This window comes from Psammomys obesus, unplaced genomic scaffold (assembly GCF_907164565.1).
Source record: "Psammomys obesus unplaced genomic scaffold, mPsaObe1.curated_primary_1811, whole genome shotgun sequence".
NCBI lineage: Eukaryota > Metazoa > Chordata > Mammalia > Rodentia > Muridae > Psammomys > Psammomys obesus.
Window position 1 is genome coordinate 1,383,027 of NW_026596079.1, and position 17,328 is coordinate 1,400,354.

The window sequence follows — 17,328 nt, forward strand, 5'->3', positions numbered from 1 at the left end:
ACAGTTGGGTTAAAGATCTTCTTCTCTATAGTCCACTATCTCTATGGGCACTGGTGGGCAGAGCCAGACTATGCAGACTGGTCATTCCACTAAGCTCCAGCAGCACCCTTCACAAGCCCGTGCTGGGATACCTCTGTGATTGCCCAGCCAACTACTGGCACATGCGCAAACACGCATGTGCGGATATGCCCACGCCACCACGCCTGTCTGTGGGCCCGCCCGGGGCCTGATTCTAGGTCAGGTCTGGACCCAGCTTCACTGGAGGAGTGGCGGCAAGTGCCGCTGGTAGGAACACCATGGCTGGGGGTGTGTGGGGCCGGGGCCGGGATGGCCCTGTGGGGTCCCTAACTCTGACAGCTCTAGCTGAAGGAATCCGGGCTAACCAGGGGCAGCCTGTGGGACCCTCCTCTACAGGCCCTCAGGCTGAGCACCTGGAGCTTGGACCTGAGGCTGAGATCCACCCTCGAACGCTCACCCCCGCCTCGGAGGCCCAGCTTGGGAATGAAGTGGTTGCCCCAACAGCTGGCAGTGGAAACTGTTCCCCACACAACGCCAGGGAGCCAGCCCCTGAGAGATTCTACCAGGTGAGTGCTATTGAGGAGCGATGATGGATGGTACAAGGTTTGGCTGGTCGATTAAGCACTGGAAAGACAAGAGGTACTGGAGCCGGGGAAAGTACTGAGGGTGAAAGAGGGATGGAAAAAAAGATCATAGGGGAAGAGAGTGTGAAGCCATCTGAGGGATGGGGAGAACGGAGGCCTAGGGAGCATAGCTGAGATAGGCTTGGGGACTTCAGAAACTCCACGTTCCACTCTCCCTTCTCTCGGCCTCCCAGTACTCCTGGGAGGAAGGGACGCTTGCAGATCTTGCGGTGTATACAGCTGCCTGTTTGGAGGACGCTGGGTATGCCGGGACCCAAGCAACAGCGCTCACCCTGTCCTCAGCCCTGGAGGCCCGTGGCCAGCGATTGGAGGACCAGGTTAGCATCCCCACCCCCACCCAGAGAATCCTGCAAGCCTCCCTTCCGAACGCGAGGAGAATCCAAACAACCTCGACCGCACTCCCCCTAAAGGCTGCTCTGAGTGTAGGTGGGCACGGTGCTGGCAAGCGTTTCCTTTGAGGTCCAGCGGCCCTGACCGCTCACGTTTGTTCCTTTTACCCAGGTCCACAGTCTGGTGCGTGGACTGCTGGCACAGGTGCCTAGCCTGGCGGAGGGGAGGCCCCGGCGGGCAGCCCTCCGGGTGCTGAGCGCGCTGGCTCTGGAGCATGCGCAGGACGTGGTGTGTGCGCTGCTACCCAGTTCACTTCCCCCTGACCGGTAACCCTCTCTGCTAGCGCTGCCCCACGCAGCTTCCTTCCTTTTTCCTGCTTGATTGCTTGATCATAGAATCTGGTCCCTGCAGCACCGGGCTGTAAGGGGGCAGGGCCTCCCCTCCCCTCGACTGCCCCAGTCCATACCCGGGTTTAGTTAAACACAAACACCCACACCCTCCTGCTTTTTTTTTTTTTTTTTTTTTTTTTTAACCTGCAGATGTGGGCGGGATAAGCAAGCTCCTTGGCTTGAGCTCCTGGAAGCCTCTGGCTCTTCGGGGTCAGTTACCACAGAGGTTATCTTTAGTTTATTCTCTACAACAACAACAACAACAACAACAACAACAACAACAACAACAACAATAATAATATCAGGTCTTTTTCCCCCCGTTGCTGACACAACAGGGCGCAGTGTGGCCCAGCTGACTGCTGATCTCTGGGACTGGCTCTGTTGTAGTCTGTATTTATTTTCCCTGGGATATGGGACCACGAAAGGGTAAAGGATGATTTACTTCTGGAGCCTTTTCCTAGGGTCGCAGTGGTGGTCTTGGCCGAGGATTCCATGCATTTCCTCCTCACTACATGGCCGTTTACCCCCAGGGCAGCCGCCGAGCTGTGGCGAAGTCTAAGCAGGAACCAGCGCGTCAACGGGCAGGTGCTGGTGCAACTGCTGTGGGCACTGAAGGGCACCGCAGGTCCTGAGCCCGAGGCACTGGCAGTAAGTGGCTCCAGCAAATGCCATGGGGGGGGGGCGTGGCCTGGCCACAAGCAGCCAAAGAGTAGCTTTGTGGTGGTGGAACCACAGGTTAGCTCCAGAGTCACTCTTGTTTGGGATATCCTGCACACGTCCAAATTGGACAGGATCCTAATCGTGTGCTCTCTTGACCTGCAGGCCACGCGTGCTCTTGGAGAGATGTTGGCAGTCTCTGGCTGCGTGGGAGCCACGCGAGGCTTCTACCCTCACCTGCTCTTGGCACTGGTCACCCAGCTACACGAGCTGGCTCAAGGTGTTCATTCCCCGGAGAGCCCTAAGGTTTGGGAGCCTTCTCGCCGAGGCCCACCTCACAGCCACGCCAGGTGAGGAGGTATACTGGGCTAAGTGAGGGGCGGGACAGACCCTCCTAAACCCTCATGGCCCGCTGCCCAAGACTGTTCCCACCGCCAGCTGCACAGTGGAGGCCTTGAAGGCTCTGCTCAGTGGGGACGGTGGCCGCATGGTAGTCACGTGCATGGAGCAAGCAGGAGGCTGGAGGAGACTGGTAGGAGCCCACACTCACCTGGAGGGCGTCCTGCTGCTAGCCAGGTGAGGAGGCACCCCAGGACAGCACGACAGGAGGAGGTTCCCCGCTGGTCACGTGGGGGAGGTGGTGGGGATGAGCCCTTCCAGGCGGAGGAAGAGCTCCCTTTTATCCTACCCCAGCGCCATGGTGACGCATGCGGACCACCACCTGCGAGGCCTTTTTGCAGACTTGCTTCCTCGGCTACGAAGCGCCAACAACCAGCAGCGCCTCACCGCTATGGCTTTCTTTACCGGGGTGAGCCTGCTTCCCAGAAGGGTAGCGGGGTGACTGCCGGCGTGGACACAAGCGCTGAATCTGTGCCCCCATGCTTAGCTGTTGCAGAGCCAGCCCACTGCACGCCTTTTGCGTGAGGAAGTCATCCTGGAGCGGCTTCGAACCTGGCAGGGCGACCCAGAGCCCACCGTGCGCTGGCTAGGCCTCCTTGGCCTTGGGCACCTTGCCATGAATCGTGGGAAGGTGCCGATCTGGTAGTGCCTGGCGGGGCGAAGCGGGTCCCAGGCCGAGTCCGGAAGGGTCCAGCCACGAGTCCTGTCTTCACAGATAAGGCATGTGAACACGCTGCTGCCGGTACTCCTAAGAGCGCTGGGCGAGGGGGACGCGAGGCTCGTGGGCGCTGCCCTGGGTGCGCTGCGGAGAATACTGCTGCAGCCAGGAGCACCTGTGAGGCTCCTCAGCTCTGAACTGCGACCACGCCTCCCGCCGCTACTGGACGATGTGAGCAAAATCCGGCCCTGTGGTCCCATGGCGTCCCGCTTGGAAATGTCCACGGATGCTCAACCCCACCCATGAGCTCTCTCTAGCCCCCCCCCCCCAGTTGCCTATGGGCCTGCCGCCAGATGAAGGCCTGATCTGCAGCCCAATCAGACCCGAACCTCCCTGCCCTGCGCTGATCTCTTCTTCCACTCGGGCTTTCCTTGAGCTCTGTCTTTTCACACAAAGGCTCGGGACTCTGTCCGCGCTTCAGCTGTGGGACTCCTCGGGACGCTGGTGCGGCGGGGACAGAGGGGTCTCCGGTTGGGGCTTCGGGGACCCCTGCGGAAATTGGTGCTACAGAGTCTGGTGCCGTTGCTGCTGCGTCTCCATGACTCCAGCCAGGACGCCGCTGAGGTCAGTGTCCTGTCCCGTATCTGTCTCACCCAGTCCTTCCACTCCTACCTTGTATCCTCTCTGAAGGTTTCAAGCCAAGGACAGGGACCTCAAGGACTTCCCTTGGGCTTCCCTTGGTCTGCTAGCTAAGCACTTCACTCTGGGCCTTGCCAGCCTTTTCTAGCCTCAACCCACCGCCTGGCATCTCCTGGATCCCCTAACCTTGCTTGCTTCCTCCACTCTAGAGCTCGGAGTGGACACTAGCCCGCTGTGATCGGGCCCTTCGATGGGGCCTCCTGGAGGAGATGGTTACTGTGGCCCACTATGACAGCCCGGAGGCTCTAAGCCGTGTCTGCCACTGCCTGGTTAGTAGAACAAGCAGCATGGTGGGCCCAGGGTATGGTGAGCTGCTCACTTGTCCTAGGATGCTGTAAGGCACACCCCCTCAAGACAGAGTCTCTGCCTGAGCTAAACATGACCACCTCTGCTCCTTTGAGGCCTTTGTTGACGTTGCCTGCGCCATGCCTGCGCCAGCCCCTTGTCCATGAAGGACTGGTACTTCCGTCCTGTCATGAGCATGTGTGTTCCTAGGTTCAGCGGTATCCAAGCCATGTTCAGTATTTCCTGAGTCAGACCCAGGGCTACCTGCGCAGCCCACAGGACGCCTTGCGCCGCGCAGCCACTGTGCTAATAGGTAAGGCCGGCTTAGCCGCTCAGGGCTCTGAGATCTCGGCTGGCCCCTTCTAGGCACGGGCCAGACCTCATCGGTTTGCTTTGGTACAGGCTTCCTGGTCTATCACGCTAGCCCCAATGGAGTCAGTCAGGACCTGTTGGACTCTCTGTTCCAGGGTGAGGACCAGATCTACCATGGGGTAGAGTGTTGGAAAGGGGGGGGTGCTGAAGGGAAATGGGGAGGGTGCTGTAGGAGAGGGGGGGGAGAGACTGAGTGGGAGCCAGCCCCAGGCTCCTCTCCCCCTTCAGCCTGAGTTGTCCCTTTATGCAGATCTAGGACAGCTGCAGGGCGACCCGGAGTCTTCGGTGTCCTCGGCGGCGCGAGTATCTGCCCAGCAGGTGGCGCTGCTCGCTCAGGCGCAAGTCCAAACACGCCGCCCCCGCCTCTTCCGTTTCATCCGCCATCATTCATATCCGACAAGGCCCCATCCACTCTATGACGATAGTCCATTCCTACGCCGGAGCCTTGCAGGCCGATGGAGCTGCCCCGAACCTCGTTGAGCCAGGCTCGGTATCCATATTCATGGGCACACACTATCTTTGCTGTCGCCAGTCCCCGCTACAGCAGATCTGCGGAAGAGGGCCTATTCAAGGGTCACCCTGGGCCTGGTGCTGGACACTGGGTTGCCCTCTAACTGCTTTCTATGTCCCACCATGTGACAACTGTGTCCCAGATGGCACATTTCGCTTCAAGTACCTCTTGTGGTCTTGGTCCAATTATTTATTTTTTTACCAGGCCAGTTTTGTCACCAACCTGGAGTGTACCCTTTGCTCCAGCTTGGACCCGGCACCTGTCTTGGATAGCAGCTGCCTCCCAATCAAAGATCTGATGAAGGCACTGAAGTTGATGCCACCGTAGGCTGTCACGCTCCCTTCCTCGGGCTCAGTCTGCCTAGCCACAGTCCTACCCATCATGTCCTTCCAAGTTACGTCAGAGTGGTCCATCACTCCTGTTTCTTCCATTTTCTATTCCTTACAGCTGTTCTGGCTTATGTCTCCTTCGTTCAAGAGTCATTGACCAGCTCTCCTGTTCATACCTGCCATCCCTACTCCTTGGGATAACCGATCTGTCTTCTTTCGCCACTGATGTTAGAACCCACCTGTACAATGGTGTTTTCTAGAAGGTGTCTCTAGCATCCCTTCATGCTGGAGAGCCTAAGCCAGGATTGCACCCTGGGTTGAAGTATGTAAGCAGGCACTCCACACCCACTAGACTGTGAATGGGTATGTGATTATCCAATGCCCTGCACAGGGCTCAGCTGGGATGGCACAGCTGGATAGACAGGAAGAGTCAGCCATAGTTGTGACCCCGCCCCTACAGGCATAGGCGTAGGCAGCTTCCTCCACTTAGAATGCCTACCTTGGAATGTCCTCAGGCTGCAGGGAGGCCTCCTCACAAACAGGGTATGCTTGTGAGGATACAATGTGGTAATGTAGGGGGGCTGTTTCCCCACACTGGGGTCTCTTTGGGGCAAGCATGGGATCCTATTTACCTTTGCCTCTGTAGCTCGTACATGGAAGATGTTCAAAATAAACATGAGTGTGTGGCAGAGGCTGAACATCTGTCTGAGAAATTGGTTGTGATGAGCTGGGCTTTGCACAGGATCCAGCTTGGCTTGAGGTGAGCAAAGCAGGACGCAGCAAGACTCCTATCTGGCTGGGGAGATGGCTCAGTGGTTAAGAGCACTTGTTGCTCTTGAAAGGATGGAGACTCCTCTACTCATCCAGCATCCACGTGGTGGCTAACAATTGACTGTAACTCTTGTTCTAAAGAGTCTGAGGCCTTCTTCTCCCCCTTCTGAGGCACTGCATGCACATAGAGCATAGACATGCAGGCAAGATACCCATTCACATAAAATACAACTTTTTTTTTTTTTTCAGGGCTAATGTCAGTATGAAGACAGGACTCAAGATCCAGTAGCTCAGGGAAAAAAGCTTGTCAGTGCCTGACTGGGTTCACCTTACGGCAGAGAAACTGCCAAATGGTTAGGGTCATACCACAAAAGGGGCCAGAGGAAGTGTAACCAGGAAGCTGAGACAAGGGGACATAAGTCCAAGGCAGCCTGGACAACTTAGCGAGACCCTGTCTCAAAATAAAAGTACAGGGCCTGTGAGATGGCTCAGCACATAAAGGCACATGTTGACAGAGCTGCTTGAGTTTGGCCTCCAGAACTCATATGGTAGAAAAAGAGAACAAACTCCCTCCCACATGTTGTCCTCTGCCACAGCACATACACACACACAAACACACACACATGATTTTTTTTTTAAGTATGAAATAGAGTAGGAATATAATTCATCGATAGGGTGTTTATGTAGTTCAAGGCCCTGGGTTCAGTCTCCATTACTGAAAAAAAAAATTATCCAAACTTTACCACTGGAATTAGTTGATCCTTAGTGTAGGTCAGCCTTAGGTCAGGGAGATGGATCCTCCTGAAGTCAGGGAGAGGGTGGTACATTAATTTTGACCTTTAAGAACAGGTGCTAAAAATGAGGTTCAACATACAAGAAATAAATGGAGGAAAATGGCTGCAGGCTGCCGGACCTCAGTGAAGGAGAAGCAGGGAGGGGTCATGAAGAGCAAGACAGTGAGCAGCACTCCTCCATGGCCTCTGCATTAGCTCCTGCCTCCAGGTTCTGGACCTGTTTGAGTTCCTGCCCTGGCTTTCCTCAGTGACGGACTGTTACTTTGAAGTGTAAGCCGAAATAAACCCTTTCCTCCCCAAGTTGCTTTCGTCATGGTGGTATTTCACTGCAGCAATAGAAACCCTAGCTAAGACAATGGCGGAGTAATGACTGCCTCTGTGAGAGCTGATGAAAAAGAGAGTCAGGCTGGGCGGTGGTGGTGCCTGCCTTTTGTCCCAGCATTCAGGAGGCAGAGACATGCGGATCTCTGTGAGTTCCAGGCCAGCCTGGCCTACAGAGTTCAAGCACAGTTAAAGCTACACACAGAGAAACCTTGTGTCGAAACTCCCCACTCCCCCCCCCCCCCCAAAAAAAAAAAAAAAGAGAGTCAGAAAAAGGAGGGAAAAGGGGGGGGGGTTCTGAAATAGAAAAAAAAAATCTTTAGAAATCCACCAAGGAAGTGAAAAGATGGTGGAGGGGCAGAACAAACAGGTCACACAGAGAAACACACCTGACACAGCTTCCGTCCGCCGCACCAGTCTCTGTCTGGGGGAAGGGACTGACAGGCAGACAGAAGGCAGACAGAAGTTTGGCAGTCCAATGCCCGGGACAAGCCCACAGCACTCAGGAGCCTCAGGTCTGCTTGCAGTTTTTGGTGAGGGGATTGGTTCTTTGCTGCCTGCCCCCACCCCCATCCCCACTGCTGCTGGTTCTTCCCACTGCTGCATTTGCTGTTGTGTTTGCTATTGCTGGAAATTCTGATGACAAAGACTGGACTTGCCCCCAAGGAAACCGATAACCCTAATCAGCAGGAAGTAGTCTAAAGAGACCTATGCCCCCTTTCCCCTCTAACCTTCTATTTCTCCTACCTGGAGAGATTGGGGTGTTGGCAGGAATATGGGGGGATAAGGGTTGGAAGAGAGGTAGAGATACAAAACCCACATAAAATAGAGAAACCAAATACGCTTACCTATAACTCTAGCTCCAGAGAATCCAAAAGCCCCGCACACATGGCGTATGCATAATTAAAAATTAGTGAAGTACTGAACCAAATAGTTCTTAAACAAATAAATGCAAATGGCTAATAAGTGCTGATCTTAATGTGTTCAGCATTTTTAGCCAGGAGGAAAATGCAAATTAAAACTTATTTGAGAGTCTTTCTCACTCCAGTCACAACGACTATCATCAAGAAAACAAATGCTAGCCAGACTTGTGGTGGTACGTATCTTTAATCCTACCTCTTGGGAGGCAGAGGCAGGTGGATCTCTGTGAGTTCCAAGCCAGCCTGGTCTACAAAGTGAGTTCCAGGACAGCCAAGGCTACACAGAGAAACCCTGTCTTGGAAAAAAAAAAAACCAAACAAACGATATACTGGACTGGAGAGATGAAGAACATGGGCTGTTCTTACAGAAAACCTCTGTTTGATTCTTAACACCCACATGGCAGCCTACAACTGTCTGTAACTCCAGTTCCAGAGGGATCCAACACAGATATACATGAAGGGAAAACATCAATGCACATAAAAATAGAAATAAATCTTAAAAGAGGTGCTGAAAACAAAACTACCTTACAACTCTATGTGGACACTCTTAGGTACATACCGAAAGAGTGTGAGTCACACAGCTCAGAGATACTTGCACGTCCATGTTTATTGCTGCAGTGTTCTAAATGGCCAGAGAGTGGAACCTGCCTAGATGGCCATCAATAGATCAAAAAAAAAAAAAATGTGGCTCTTGTACACAATGGAATATTACTCGGCCGTACAGATCGATGAACTCTCACTTTCTGGGAAGATGCTGCTGGAAAGCACTATGTTAAGTGAGATAAGCCAGACGCAGAAAGAACAAATACATATTTTCTCTTATAGGCAGAACAATGTTATTTGATTGTTTTGAGGCGGCGAAGTCTTCTCCTGCTGGCCTGGATCTTCACCAACACACTTCTAGTTGTACAAGCTCCCGGAGATGACTATAACACCCCGGCCACATCAATTAGGGACATAGCTCCTTTAGACACAGAACCCACGGGCTGCTGAGCCTTGTGAGGAATGGACTCCCCAGCGCCGTAAGACATGTTGAATTCCCAGAATCTGCCCATATGGAGGTTATATTTGTATGCTTGAGGCAAAGCATTGTCACAGAGTCTGGTTCTGCTACCTTAGCTGTGTGCCCTACGTCCCCTGAAACAGAGGGTCATCCTGTCCAAAGTGTAGACTTACCCCTAAGTTGTTCTGTGCATCTTTTCTGGGAAAGTAGGTGTGGAAATGCCAGGCTATGGCCATGTCCATGTGTCCATGTCCCAGGTGTTGTGTAACAGAAAGCTCCTCAAGGCAGGAAGAAAGCCATGTTCACGAAGTCCCTCCCTCTGCAAGACTACAGGAACAATAAAGTCTGCAAAGTGTCACTCCCAGGCAAGCCCAGTTGCCAGGTGGAAGCAGAGGTCAACAGAACTGCCTAGAAGAAACAAAGACCAGCCGATGCCTGGAAGAGGGTTAGACCAGAGTCACGTGGAAAGGATCCTCTCCAAGCCACCGTGTAAAATGTGTTCCAGGTCTCCAACTTTCATGAGCCCGTGCTGCTGAAACCCTTTGGTGTTGCAACTGTCTTTGAGCCATTTTGGCTCTTGTAAGTAATCCTTCACCCACACTCCTGTAAGTAATCCTGATAAAATTAGTTGCCTCACCAAGTTGGACTTTGGTCATGTGAAGGAGTCTGGTGATGGAATTTTGCCTCTTGGCCTTGGCAGACATGGGCTTAATGTAAAGTTCAGTTTCTCAGAAACTGACCTTGGCAGCTCTCCAGCAGGGTGCTCTGGTCCTGAGAACTAGATCACAAACTTGGTGTGACCTTGAGTGAATCCTTGGACATTTTACCAAGTGAAGCAGATGAGCTGTTAGCGTGAGAAAGTTGCTCGTGGTCTTTTGCTTTAAAAGAGTTGACTGAGTGTCTAATAAAAGAGTCTTGATCCCATTGTTCGAGTCTCTGCCCCTCTCATTCCCACTCCCTCTTTCAGGTAGACCCTGCTCGACTTGCCCGCAGGACGGGCCAGTCATATAAATGATTTGGTCTGTCCTTGGTTTCCTAACTGGGGTGTGGAGGTCTGAATAGTATTGGCCCCCATACACTCATGTTTTTGAATGCTTGGCCCATAGGTAGTGGAACTATTAGGAGGTGTGGCTTTGTTGAAATAGGTGTGACCTTGTTGGAGTAGGTGTGGCCTTGTTGGAGGATGTGTGTCACCATGGGGACAGGCTTTATGGTCTCATATGCTCAACCTACACCCAGTGTGACACTCAGTCTCGTTCTGCTGCCTGTAGGTCAAGATGTAGACCTCTCAGCCCCTTCTCCAGCCCATGTCTGCCTGCACACTGCCGTGCTTCCCACAGGGATGATAACGGACTCAACCTCTGAAACTGTAGCCAGTGAAATGTTTTCCCTTTTAAGAGTCGCCTTGGTCATGGTGTCTCTTCACAGCAATAGAAACCCTAACTAAGACATGGAGTGAGTAGATGTTTGTTCGTGTCTCCCCAGGAAAGGCCTGTCACACAACAGGGCAGTCTCACTTCGCCCTCACAGGGTGGCTGGACTGAGGCCATGACTCCATATCCATTCATTCTGTGTGGGCAGACCTCACCCCTTCCCATCCTACCAATGATCCAGGACCCCTCAAAAAAAACTCAGTCACTATTGTTTTCTTTGTATATTTATTACATTTTTCCAACTCGTGGGCTTCATTGCATTCTAGCCCTGTGATTGAATTGGACTCTTGGCTTCCCTGGAGGCTGGGCTAGGCAAGTTTCTGTACTAGCTAGAGGACAGTGCATGAGGATGTTAGGGGAAGGGAGACCTGTAGGCTAGCAAGGTTTCTGGCTTAGAGTCGACAACAGGGCCAGGCAGGCGTAGAGTGCACACGTGGGGCCCTGAGACTCAGGCTCCCAGTGCACCTGGGGGGTATTCACCTGCAGCCTTAGGCCACATTCTTCTAGCAAGACCCAGGTGGGAGCCTCCTCATCCCAGCTGTCCCTGAGGAGCCTCGAGGGCAGAGACACACAACTCCGCTTCTGCCAGGGGGTGGTCCGTTCCAAAATATGCTTCACCTACCAGCAGAGGAGGGGAAGAGGTTGCAGATGAGGATTGTAGTCTGAGCCCCAGAGATACTGCGCCAGCCTGTGTCAACCTTCCCAGCTGTACCCAGGGCCCCACTAAATCCCCGGTGCCATGCCCTCTCACCAATTCCAGATGCTTTGATAGCACTGTTGTCTCCAGAGACATAGCCAGCAGCTGCTGCTGGGTTTCACTCAGTGCTGGGGAGAGATCTGGGCTGAGACAGGGTTCCAGAATGCCCAATACGGAACCTAGTCCTCCCCTCCTGTCCAATACTAATCCCACCACGGGCTGCTCACCAGTCAGTGCTTCCAACAGGTAGGAGACAGGGGCAGCAAGTTCCATCACCATTTCTCCAGAGGAGAGCACCAGACACTCGAGGATGCGGCCTGCTGGGCCATCCAGAGGCTCCACCTGCTCGCCACTGCACAGACCCTGCTCTAGCTGAGTTATGGGTAAGGTAAGTGAGGTTGGGTAGGCTTGGGCAGGCCCTGTCCACTCCAACACTCTCACTCACCATGGCCTCTAAGGCTTCCATGCTGGGCTGGTCCTGTAAAATCTTCCCAATGTTCACTAGTAGCTCTTGTCTCAACTCCATGTCCAAGTGTTCCAGCTTTCTGGAGGCAGCCTTCACCTCTGCACACAGGCCTTGGAAGTCTTCTCCGATCACTTCTTCCTCAAGGACTCCATCTGTAGGGCCAGAGAGAAGCACTGCCTGATGCCTTTGAGGTCTTTGGGAACATTGGTTAGGAAGGGTAGATCCAGGGAGCACAGGCAGGACCCAAGGAGTCCCAGGGCAGTCACGTGGGTACTGACCTGACGTGAAGTCATCACCAATGCATTCTAGTAGTTTGCCAATCATGCTACAGTCTTTTCTGTGGCCTAGGCAAGGAATGAAGATGGTGGAGAGGGGAAGGACTATTTTGTGTAGGGACCCAGGGATCATTGTCTCATGCTAAAGAGGGCTGAGATTTTCCCTGCCCCAACCCCAGCTCCATCCCTTCTGTATTACTGGTGGCCCAGGACAGTTGAGGCCTAAACAGGCGCAGCGGCATCACTTGTGTTGGGTATCACTCATTGTGTATATGTGTGTATGCGTAGGTGTGCCCACCTTCAAAGGAGGCTGACCACCTCATGCTCTCAGCACGCAACATCTCTGTCGGGCTAGAGGGTCCGGGAGCTCACCTGTGGGGGGCAGCTCAAAGGTCCTCTGTTTCTTATCAGGGAAGAGAAGGATATCTGGCAGCAGGAAGAGGCAAGCAGGTCACCATCTCCCAAGTCATCCCCAAGGATGTCTTGGGGATGGGACAGGACTGGGACAGGAGTCCCAGTCATCCCCAAGACTCCTGGGACCCCTGAGAACCTCCCTCTACGCCCCTGTCTACCACACTAGCACATTGACCATACTGTCTCAGAGATCAGGCATCCCTGGCTAGCTGAAGCCTCCCAGATTTCCTGCCCCTCTGCCACATAGTCTGGGCTCTAGAGTCAGCCCCTCTCCACTCACCCCATTTAGGGCCAATGAGCAGCTTGGCCACTTGGAATGCCAGGATGCTGCCGGCAGGAATGGTCACCATCTTCTTTTGGTTTCGGTGACCCTGGCCTTCACCCTGAAGGATAGATATAGGCACAGAGATGTAGAGTAAATAGCTATGGGTGGGTGCTGGTGACGGGCTTACCGCTGATAACTGCCATTCCAGATAGCTGGGCAGGTGGGACCATAGGGTGCTTCTGGAAAGGTCATAGAAGAGCTCAGGCCACCAGCACCTGGGATGCTCCCCCCTGGCCTCTGAGAGTCCTGTTCTTCCTTGTGCCCAAGTGGGGCCAGGCAAGGGCCATGGCTAGCCACACACCTGCAAGCTTATGGCTCCAAGCACTGCAAACTGGCCTGAGCCCTTCTGGTTGTGGGTCCGGGTGACCTGCATCTCCTCCTGTGTCTGCAGCACCTCTGTCACCACAAACACGTCACACCCACGACTCCGAAGCTCTTGCAGGATTTTGTGTTCAGGTTGCCGCAGGTGCCTACAGAAAGATCGTGCCCCACAGATGAGCTTCCCTCCCTCCCTCCCGTTCTGCTGACAGGTGGGATGAAAAAGGCTAGGGAGTCCAGGAATCTGTGGATGCCGGGCGTGGGTACCCTCCCAGCGTGTTTCCAACCATGTCCAGGTGGTTGTGGGAGTAGGACCAGCTCAAACAGGGGGAAGCGGGCACACCAGGCTGAGGGTGAGGGCTTCACCTCTCACGCCGCAGCATCTCCCAGGTGTTCTGAGCCACACGCAGTAGATGCACGTTCACAGAGGCACTGGAACTTCGGGACACTGCGGCCCCACCAGAAATTTTCCCCTGTCCTGTGCCTGACAGCCCCACACTGCCTTGAACATTCCCGTCGACGACATCAGAGAAATGGAAGTGGCCATGATATTCCAGCTCTGAAACAAGATCAGCTCTAAGCTCCCGTTCCACTAGCCACTGCCTTGTCTTTCCTCTGTAGCAGCGGGACCTTTAAAGAACCCCCTGCTCTGGAAATAGGGCCAGAGGAGCAGAGCTGATAGAGGCCAGTAAGATGGCAGGCTGGGCTCAGCCCACTCCCTCCCCAAGCAGGGTGAGGAAAAGGGGAGCAGGGAAGGAGCTACCTGGTTCTGGAGCACTGGGTTCCAGGATGTCCTTGATTGACAGGTTGACACATGTATAATGGGGTTTCCAGAACCATGAGGTTGAGTGTTTCCTGCTCAGGAGGCAGTAGGGCCTGATGCTGGTAGAGTTCCGAAGGCTGTCCACTGGGATGAGCTCTCCCCTCTGGTCCACCTCTTTGATTACACTCCTGACCACACCCACAAAGGCTGATGGCATGATCCTGAGGCCAGATAGATTGGGTCCCTACAGAGTCTTGTTAAGTCCTGGCACACTCTGGCTGACCACTATACCAACACAGACCCAGTGCTCACTTTCTGACCCACTTGTCTGTCTCTGCTGCTGTGGGCACTTGAGAGAGGAGGAGGAGGCAGCCTACAGCAGGACCTGCTTTATCCACACCATCAATTCTTGTGCACAGTCCTTAGCCGATGGCTAAGTTCTAGGATACCTATTGCCCTCCCTGGCTGAGGGCCAAGGCTGGGGAGAGAATAAAAGCCCCCACTTCTGGGGGACTTGGTATAGGAGCCCACAGCAAAGGCAGTGTTTGAGATTTCAGTTGTTTCGTCCAGGGCTCTCATGCACAGCTCTGAGCCACCCGTCCTGGTTGAACCTTATGGGTCAGAGATCGAAACAGGTGTGGGCCCAACAGACAGCCTGTGCAGTGTGGAGGAGCAGTCCAAGCTCCTAGGAAGCTGGGCCCCTGGGCCTGCTGATGGTGGAAAATGAGCCAGGAAGGCCTCTGGGGGTCAGGGAGAGACTTGAGGGCTAGGGGTTCAGCCTGTGGCCTAGAAGCTTTTGTTAGTCAGCCTAAAACCCAAACCAGGCTGGCCCCACTATATGGGCTAGTGGGTGGCCTTCCCAGAGGCTTCTGGGAAGAGCTGAACCCCCCCACCCAACAAGCAGGCATCCAGGCCATAAAGAAGACTGAGCTGGGGGAGGCGCAGCCCGGCTCTGAGGGGGCTGAGTAAAATAGTGGCTCACCAAGGTCTTCACCTCTCCTGAGGTGTCTGGGCCCACCAAGCGAAGCAAGGATGTCCTGGAGCGGGGGGGCGGGCCGGAGAGGGGTCTCCCCAGGGAGCTACGGAGCCATGGGGAGTCAAGAACAGGGTGCTTCTCTGAGGAGGCCTCAGCACACAAAAGTGAAACTGTGAAGCTGTAGCCCGGAGGAAGTAGCAGCTCTGTCAAGGAGCCCTCCCTCCAGGAACAGCCCGGGGAACAGCCCAGCCTCCTCCTCCTCCGGGGAGAATGCCTAGTTGCTGGGAGCTTCGGTTTTATCTAGTCTTGGTACCTACAACTGCACAGCGCTTTTTCTTCCTTAAACACTTGGGCTGTAGTGAAAGATCTGCCAGCAAGCACAGCATTAGTTATCAGGAAAACGCAAATCAAAACTAGATAGCATCAACTGCACGAGGCTGGCTGGCTTCCTAAGTAACTATGTAAGTAAGTAAGTAAGAATGTAGAGAAACAAACCCTTGGGGCCCTTGCAGGTAGGCTACTGCAAACGGTGGAGCTAGCTGCTTCCTCCGGGCTGCAGGTTTTTTTGTTTTTTCTTCTTTTTCTTTGCTTTTTTCTTTTTTCTTTTTTTTTTTTGCCATTTTATACTGAACTTAAAATATTAATATTTATTATTTATTACAATCTATTCACTTTGTATCCCAGCTGTTGCTCCACCTTTGTCCCCTCCCAATCCTGCCCTCCCTCCCTCCTTCCCTCATCTCCTCCCACACCCCTTCCCCAGTCCCTTCCATCTGACCCTAGCCTATCAGGTCTCATCAAGACTGGCTGCATTGTCTTCCTCTGTAGCCTGGTAAGGCTGTTCCCCCTCAGGGGGAGGTGATCAAAGAACCAGCTACTGAGTTCATGTCAGAGACAGCCCCTGTTTCCCTTACTAGAGAGCCCATTTGGAGAGTGAGCTGCCACTGGCTACCTCTGTGCAGGAGGTCTAGGTTATCTCCATGAATGGTCCTTGGTTGGAGTATCAGTCTCAGAAAAGACCCCTTGGCCCAGATTTTTTGGTTCTGTTGTTCTCCTTGTGGAGCTTCTGTCTCCTCCAGGTCTTTCTATCTCCCCCTTTTTCATAAGATTCCCTGCACTCTGCCCAAAGTTTGGCTATGAGTCTCACCATCTGTTTTAATACCCTGCTGGGTAGAGTCTTTCAGAGGCCCTCTGTGGTAGGCTCCTGTCTTGTTCCTTGTTTTACCTTCTTCCGATGTCTATCCCGTTTGCTTTTCTAAATGAAGATTGAGCATTTTATCCATTTTATCCATTTTATCCAGTTTTTCAAGCTGGGCACAGTGGCTTGTAATCTCAGCAGTACTCTGGGAGGCTGAGGCAGGTGGATCTTTGTGAGTTCCAGGACAGCCTGGTCTACAAACTGAGTACAGGATAACCAAGGCTACACAGAGAAACCCTGTCTGGAATAAAACCAAAACCAAACCAAACCAACCAACCACCAACAAAATAATATATTGACAATTTTTCACACTGGTGAGTGTAGAGCTACCAGGTGACCTAACAATTGGAGTTTCAGGTGCATATCCAAAGCAAGAGGTCATTCTGGGGTTGTGGCTGTCAACGGAGATGTGTTTGCCTAAAAAGAAACCAATAGGTCAAACAGAACAGTACAGCAATGTTCATGGTAGTATTTAATTATTTTCTTGAGATTTTAAAGAATGATTATTTTACACATGTGAGTATTTTGTCTTCATTTATACATGTGTACCATATGTGCATGCTGGGAACTGAGCCCTGGTTCTCTGTAAGAGCAGCAAGTGCTCTTAGCCACCAAACCATCTCTCCAGTCCTCATGGTAACTTTCTCTTTCTTTCTTTCTTTCTTTCTTTCTTTCTTTCTTTCTTTCTTTCTTTCCTTTCTTTCTTTCTAAGTTTTATTCGAGACAGGGTTTCTCTGTGTAGCCTTGGTTGTCCTGTACTCTGTTAGCCAGGTTGGCCTCCAACTCACAGAGACCCGCCTGCCTCCCAGAGTATTGGGACCACAGGTGTGCGCCACAGCACCCAGCTCCCCAGGGTGACATTTTAAAGAGTCAAACAGATAACCCTTAAATGACCTGAAGGTCCATCAACTCATATGTTGATTAAAAAAAAGAGTAAATCTGTGCTGAATTTTGTCCAGCTCGGGACCCTACACGCACTAGGTACAGTAGGGTGCTGCACGGCAGCTGGAAGGAATGAGTGCACGTCCGAGATACACTGCAGAGTGTGGATGTGCCCCGAAAACACTGCTACAAGCGAAAGACGCCAGGCTGAAGCCAAACCAAAACAACAACAAAACCCCGCACGTGACTGTGCAAGTTATTTTGTATGAAATTCCCAGAACAAGCAAATCTGTTAGTAGTTGCTAAGGTCTAAGGGCATGGGAAATAGGGAGTTACGCCTAATGGTTTTAGAGGCTTTTTTCCCCCTTGGGGATATGGGCAATGACTGCGCACTTTATTTATTTATTTATATATTTTTTGAGACAGGGTCGCATGTAGCCTCTGATGGCCCGAAGCTCACTATATAGACCAGGCTGGTTTT

General features: G+C 52.9%; 2 protein-coding genes across 3 annotated transcripts; one reads left to right on the top strand and one right to left on the bottom strand.

The window, feature by feature from the left end:
• The first annotated feature begins 296 nt into the window (after window positions 1–296).
• Window positions 297–4,931, top strand: Mroh6 (maestro heat like repeat family member 6). The gene is made up of 14 exons (XM_055626650.1): window positions 297–586; window positions 829–979; window positions 1,164–1,318; window positions 1,912–2,029; window positions 2,204–2,388; window positions 2,477–2,614; window positions 2,732–2,846; window positions 2,925–3,068; window positions 3,153–3,326; window positions 3,552–3,719; window positions 3,944–4,063; window positions 4,290–4,392; window positions 4,482–4,547; window positions 4,702–4,931. Exons 1-14 carry the CDS (start codon window positions 297–299, stop codon window positions 4,929–4,931), a joined length of 2,157 nt encoding a protein of 718 aa, XP_055482625.1.
• A 5,810-nt stretch (window positions 4,932–10,741) lies between these two features.
• Window positions 10,742–15,042, bottom strand: Gsdmd (gasdermin D). Of its 2 annotated transcripts, none has more exons than XM_055626485.1 (11): window positions 14,774–15,042; window positions 13,792–14,012; window positions 13,395–13,587; window positions 13,012–13,180; window positions 12,666–12,768; window positions 12,344–12,397; window positions 11,975–12,040; window positions 11,676–11,848; window positions 11,458–11,602; window positions 11,285–11,370; window positions 10,742–11,151 (listed from the first exon to the last, which is right to left on the bottom strand). In XM_055626485.1, exons 2-11 carry the CDS (start codon window positions 14,006–14,008, stop codon window positions 10,909–10,911), a joined length of 1,449 nt encoding a protein of 482 aa, XP_055482460.1. In that variant the 5' UTR covers window positions 14,009–14,012; window positions 14,774–15,042; the 3' UTR covers window positions 10,742–10,908. The 2 variants fall into 2 exon arrangements, with proteins under 2 accessions (XP_055482460.1, XP_055482461.1); XM_055626486.1 differs by having other exon boundaries at window positions 11,285–11,358; window positions 14,774–15,039.
• Between the last annotated feature and the right edge of the window lie 2,286 nt (window positions 15,043–17,328).

What these genes read in the sequence shown, in the direction of transcription:
- Mroh6 (XM_055626650.1), top strand. Translation starts at nt 297, where the DNA reads ATGGCTGGGGGTGTGTGGGGCCGGGGCCGGGATGGCCCTGTGGGGTCC. An exon ending in AGTTCACTTCCCCCTGACCG is followed by an intron (nt 1,319 to 1,911) that starts GTAACCCTCTCT and finishes GTTTACCCCCAG; the next exon opens with GGCAGCCGCCGAGCTGTGGC. An exon ending in CGCAGCCACTGTGCTAATAG is followed by an intron (nt 4,393 to 4,481) that starts GTAAGGCCGGCT and finishes GCTTTGGTACAG; the next exon opens with GCTTCCTGGTCTATCACGCT.
- Gsdmd (XM_055626485.1), bottom strand. Translation starts at nt 14,008, where the DNA reads ATGCCATCAGCCTTTGTGGGTGTGGTCAGGAGTGTAATCAAAGAGGTG. An exon ending in TGGTGATGACTTCACGTCAG is followed by an intron (nt 11,849 to 11,974) that starts GTCAGTACCCAC and finishes CTGGCCCTACAG; the next exon opens with ATGGAGTCCTTGAGGAAGAA. An exon ending in TATCAAAGCATCTGGAATTG is followed by an intron (nt 11,152 to 11,284) that starts GTGAGAGGGCAT and finishes CTCTGCTGGTAG; the next exon opens with GTGAAGCATATTTTGGAACG.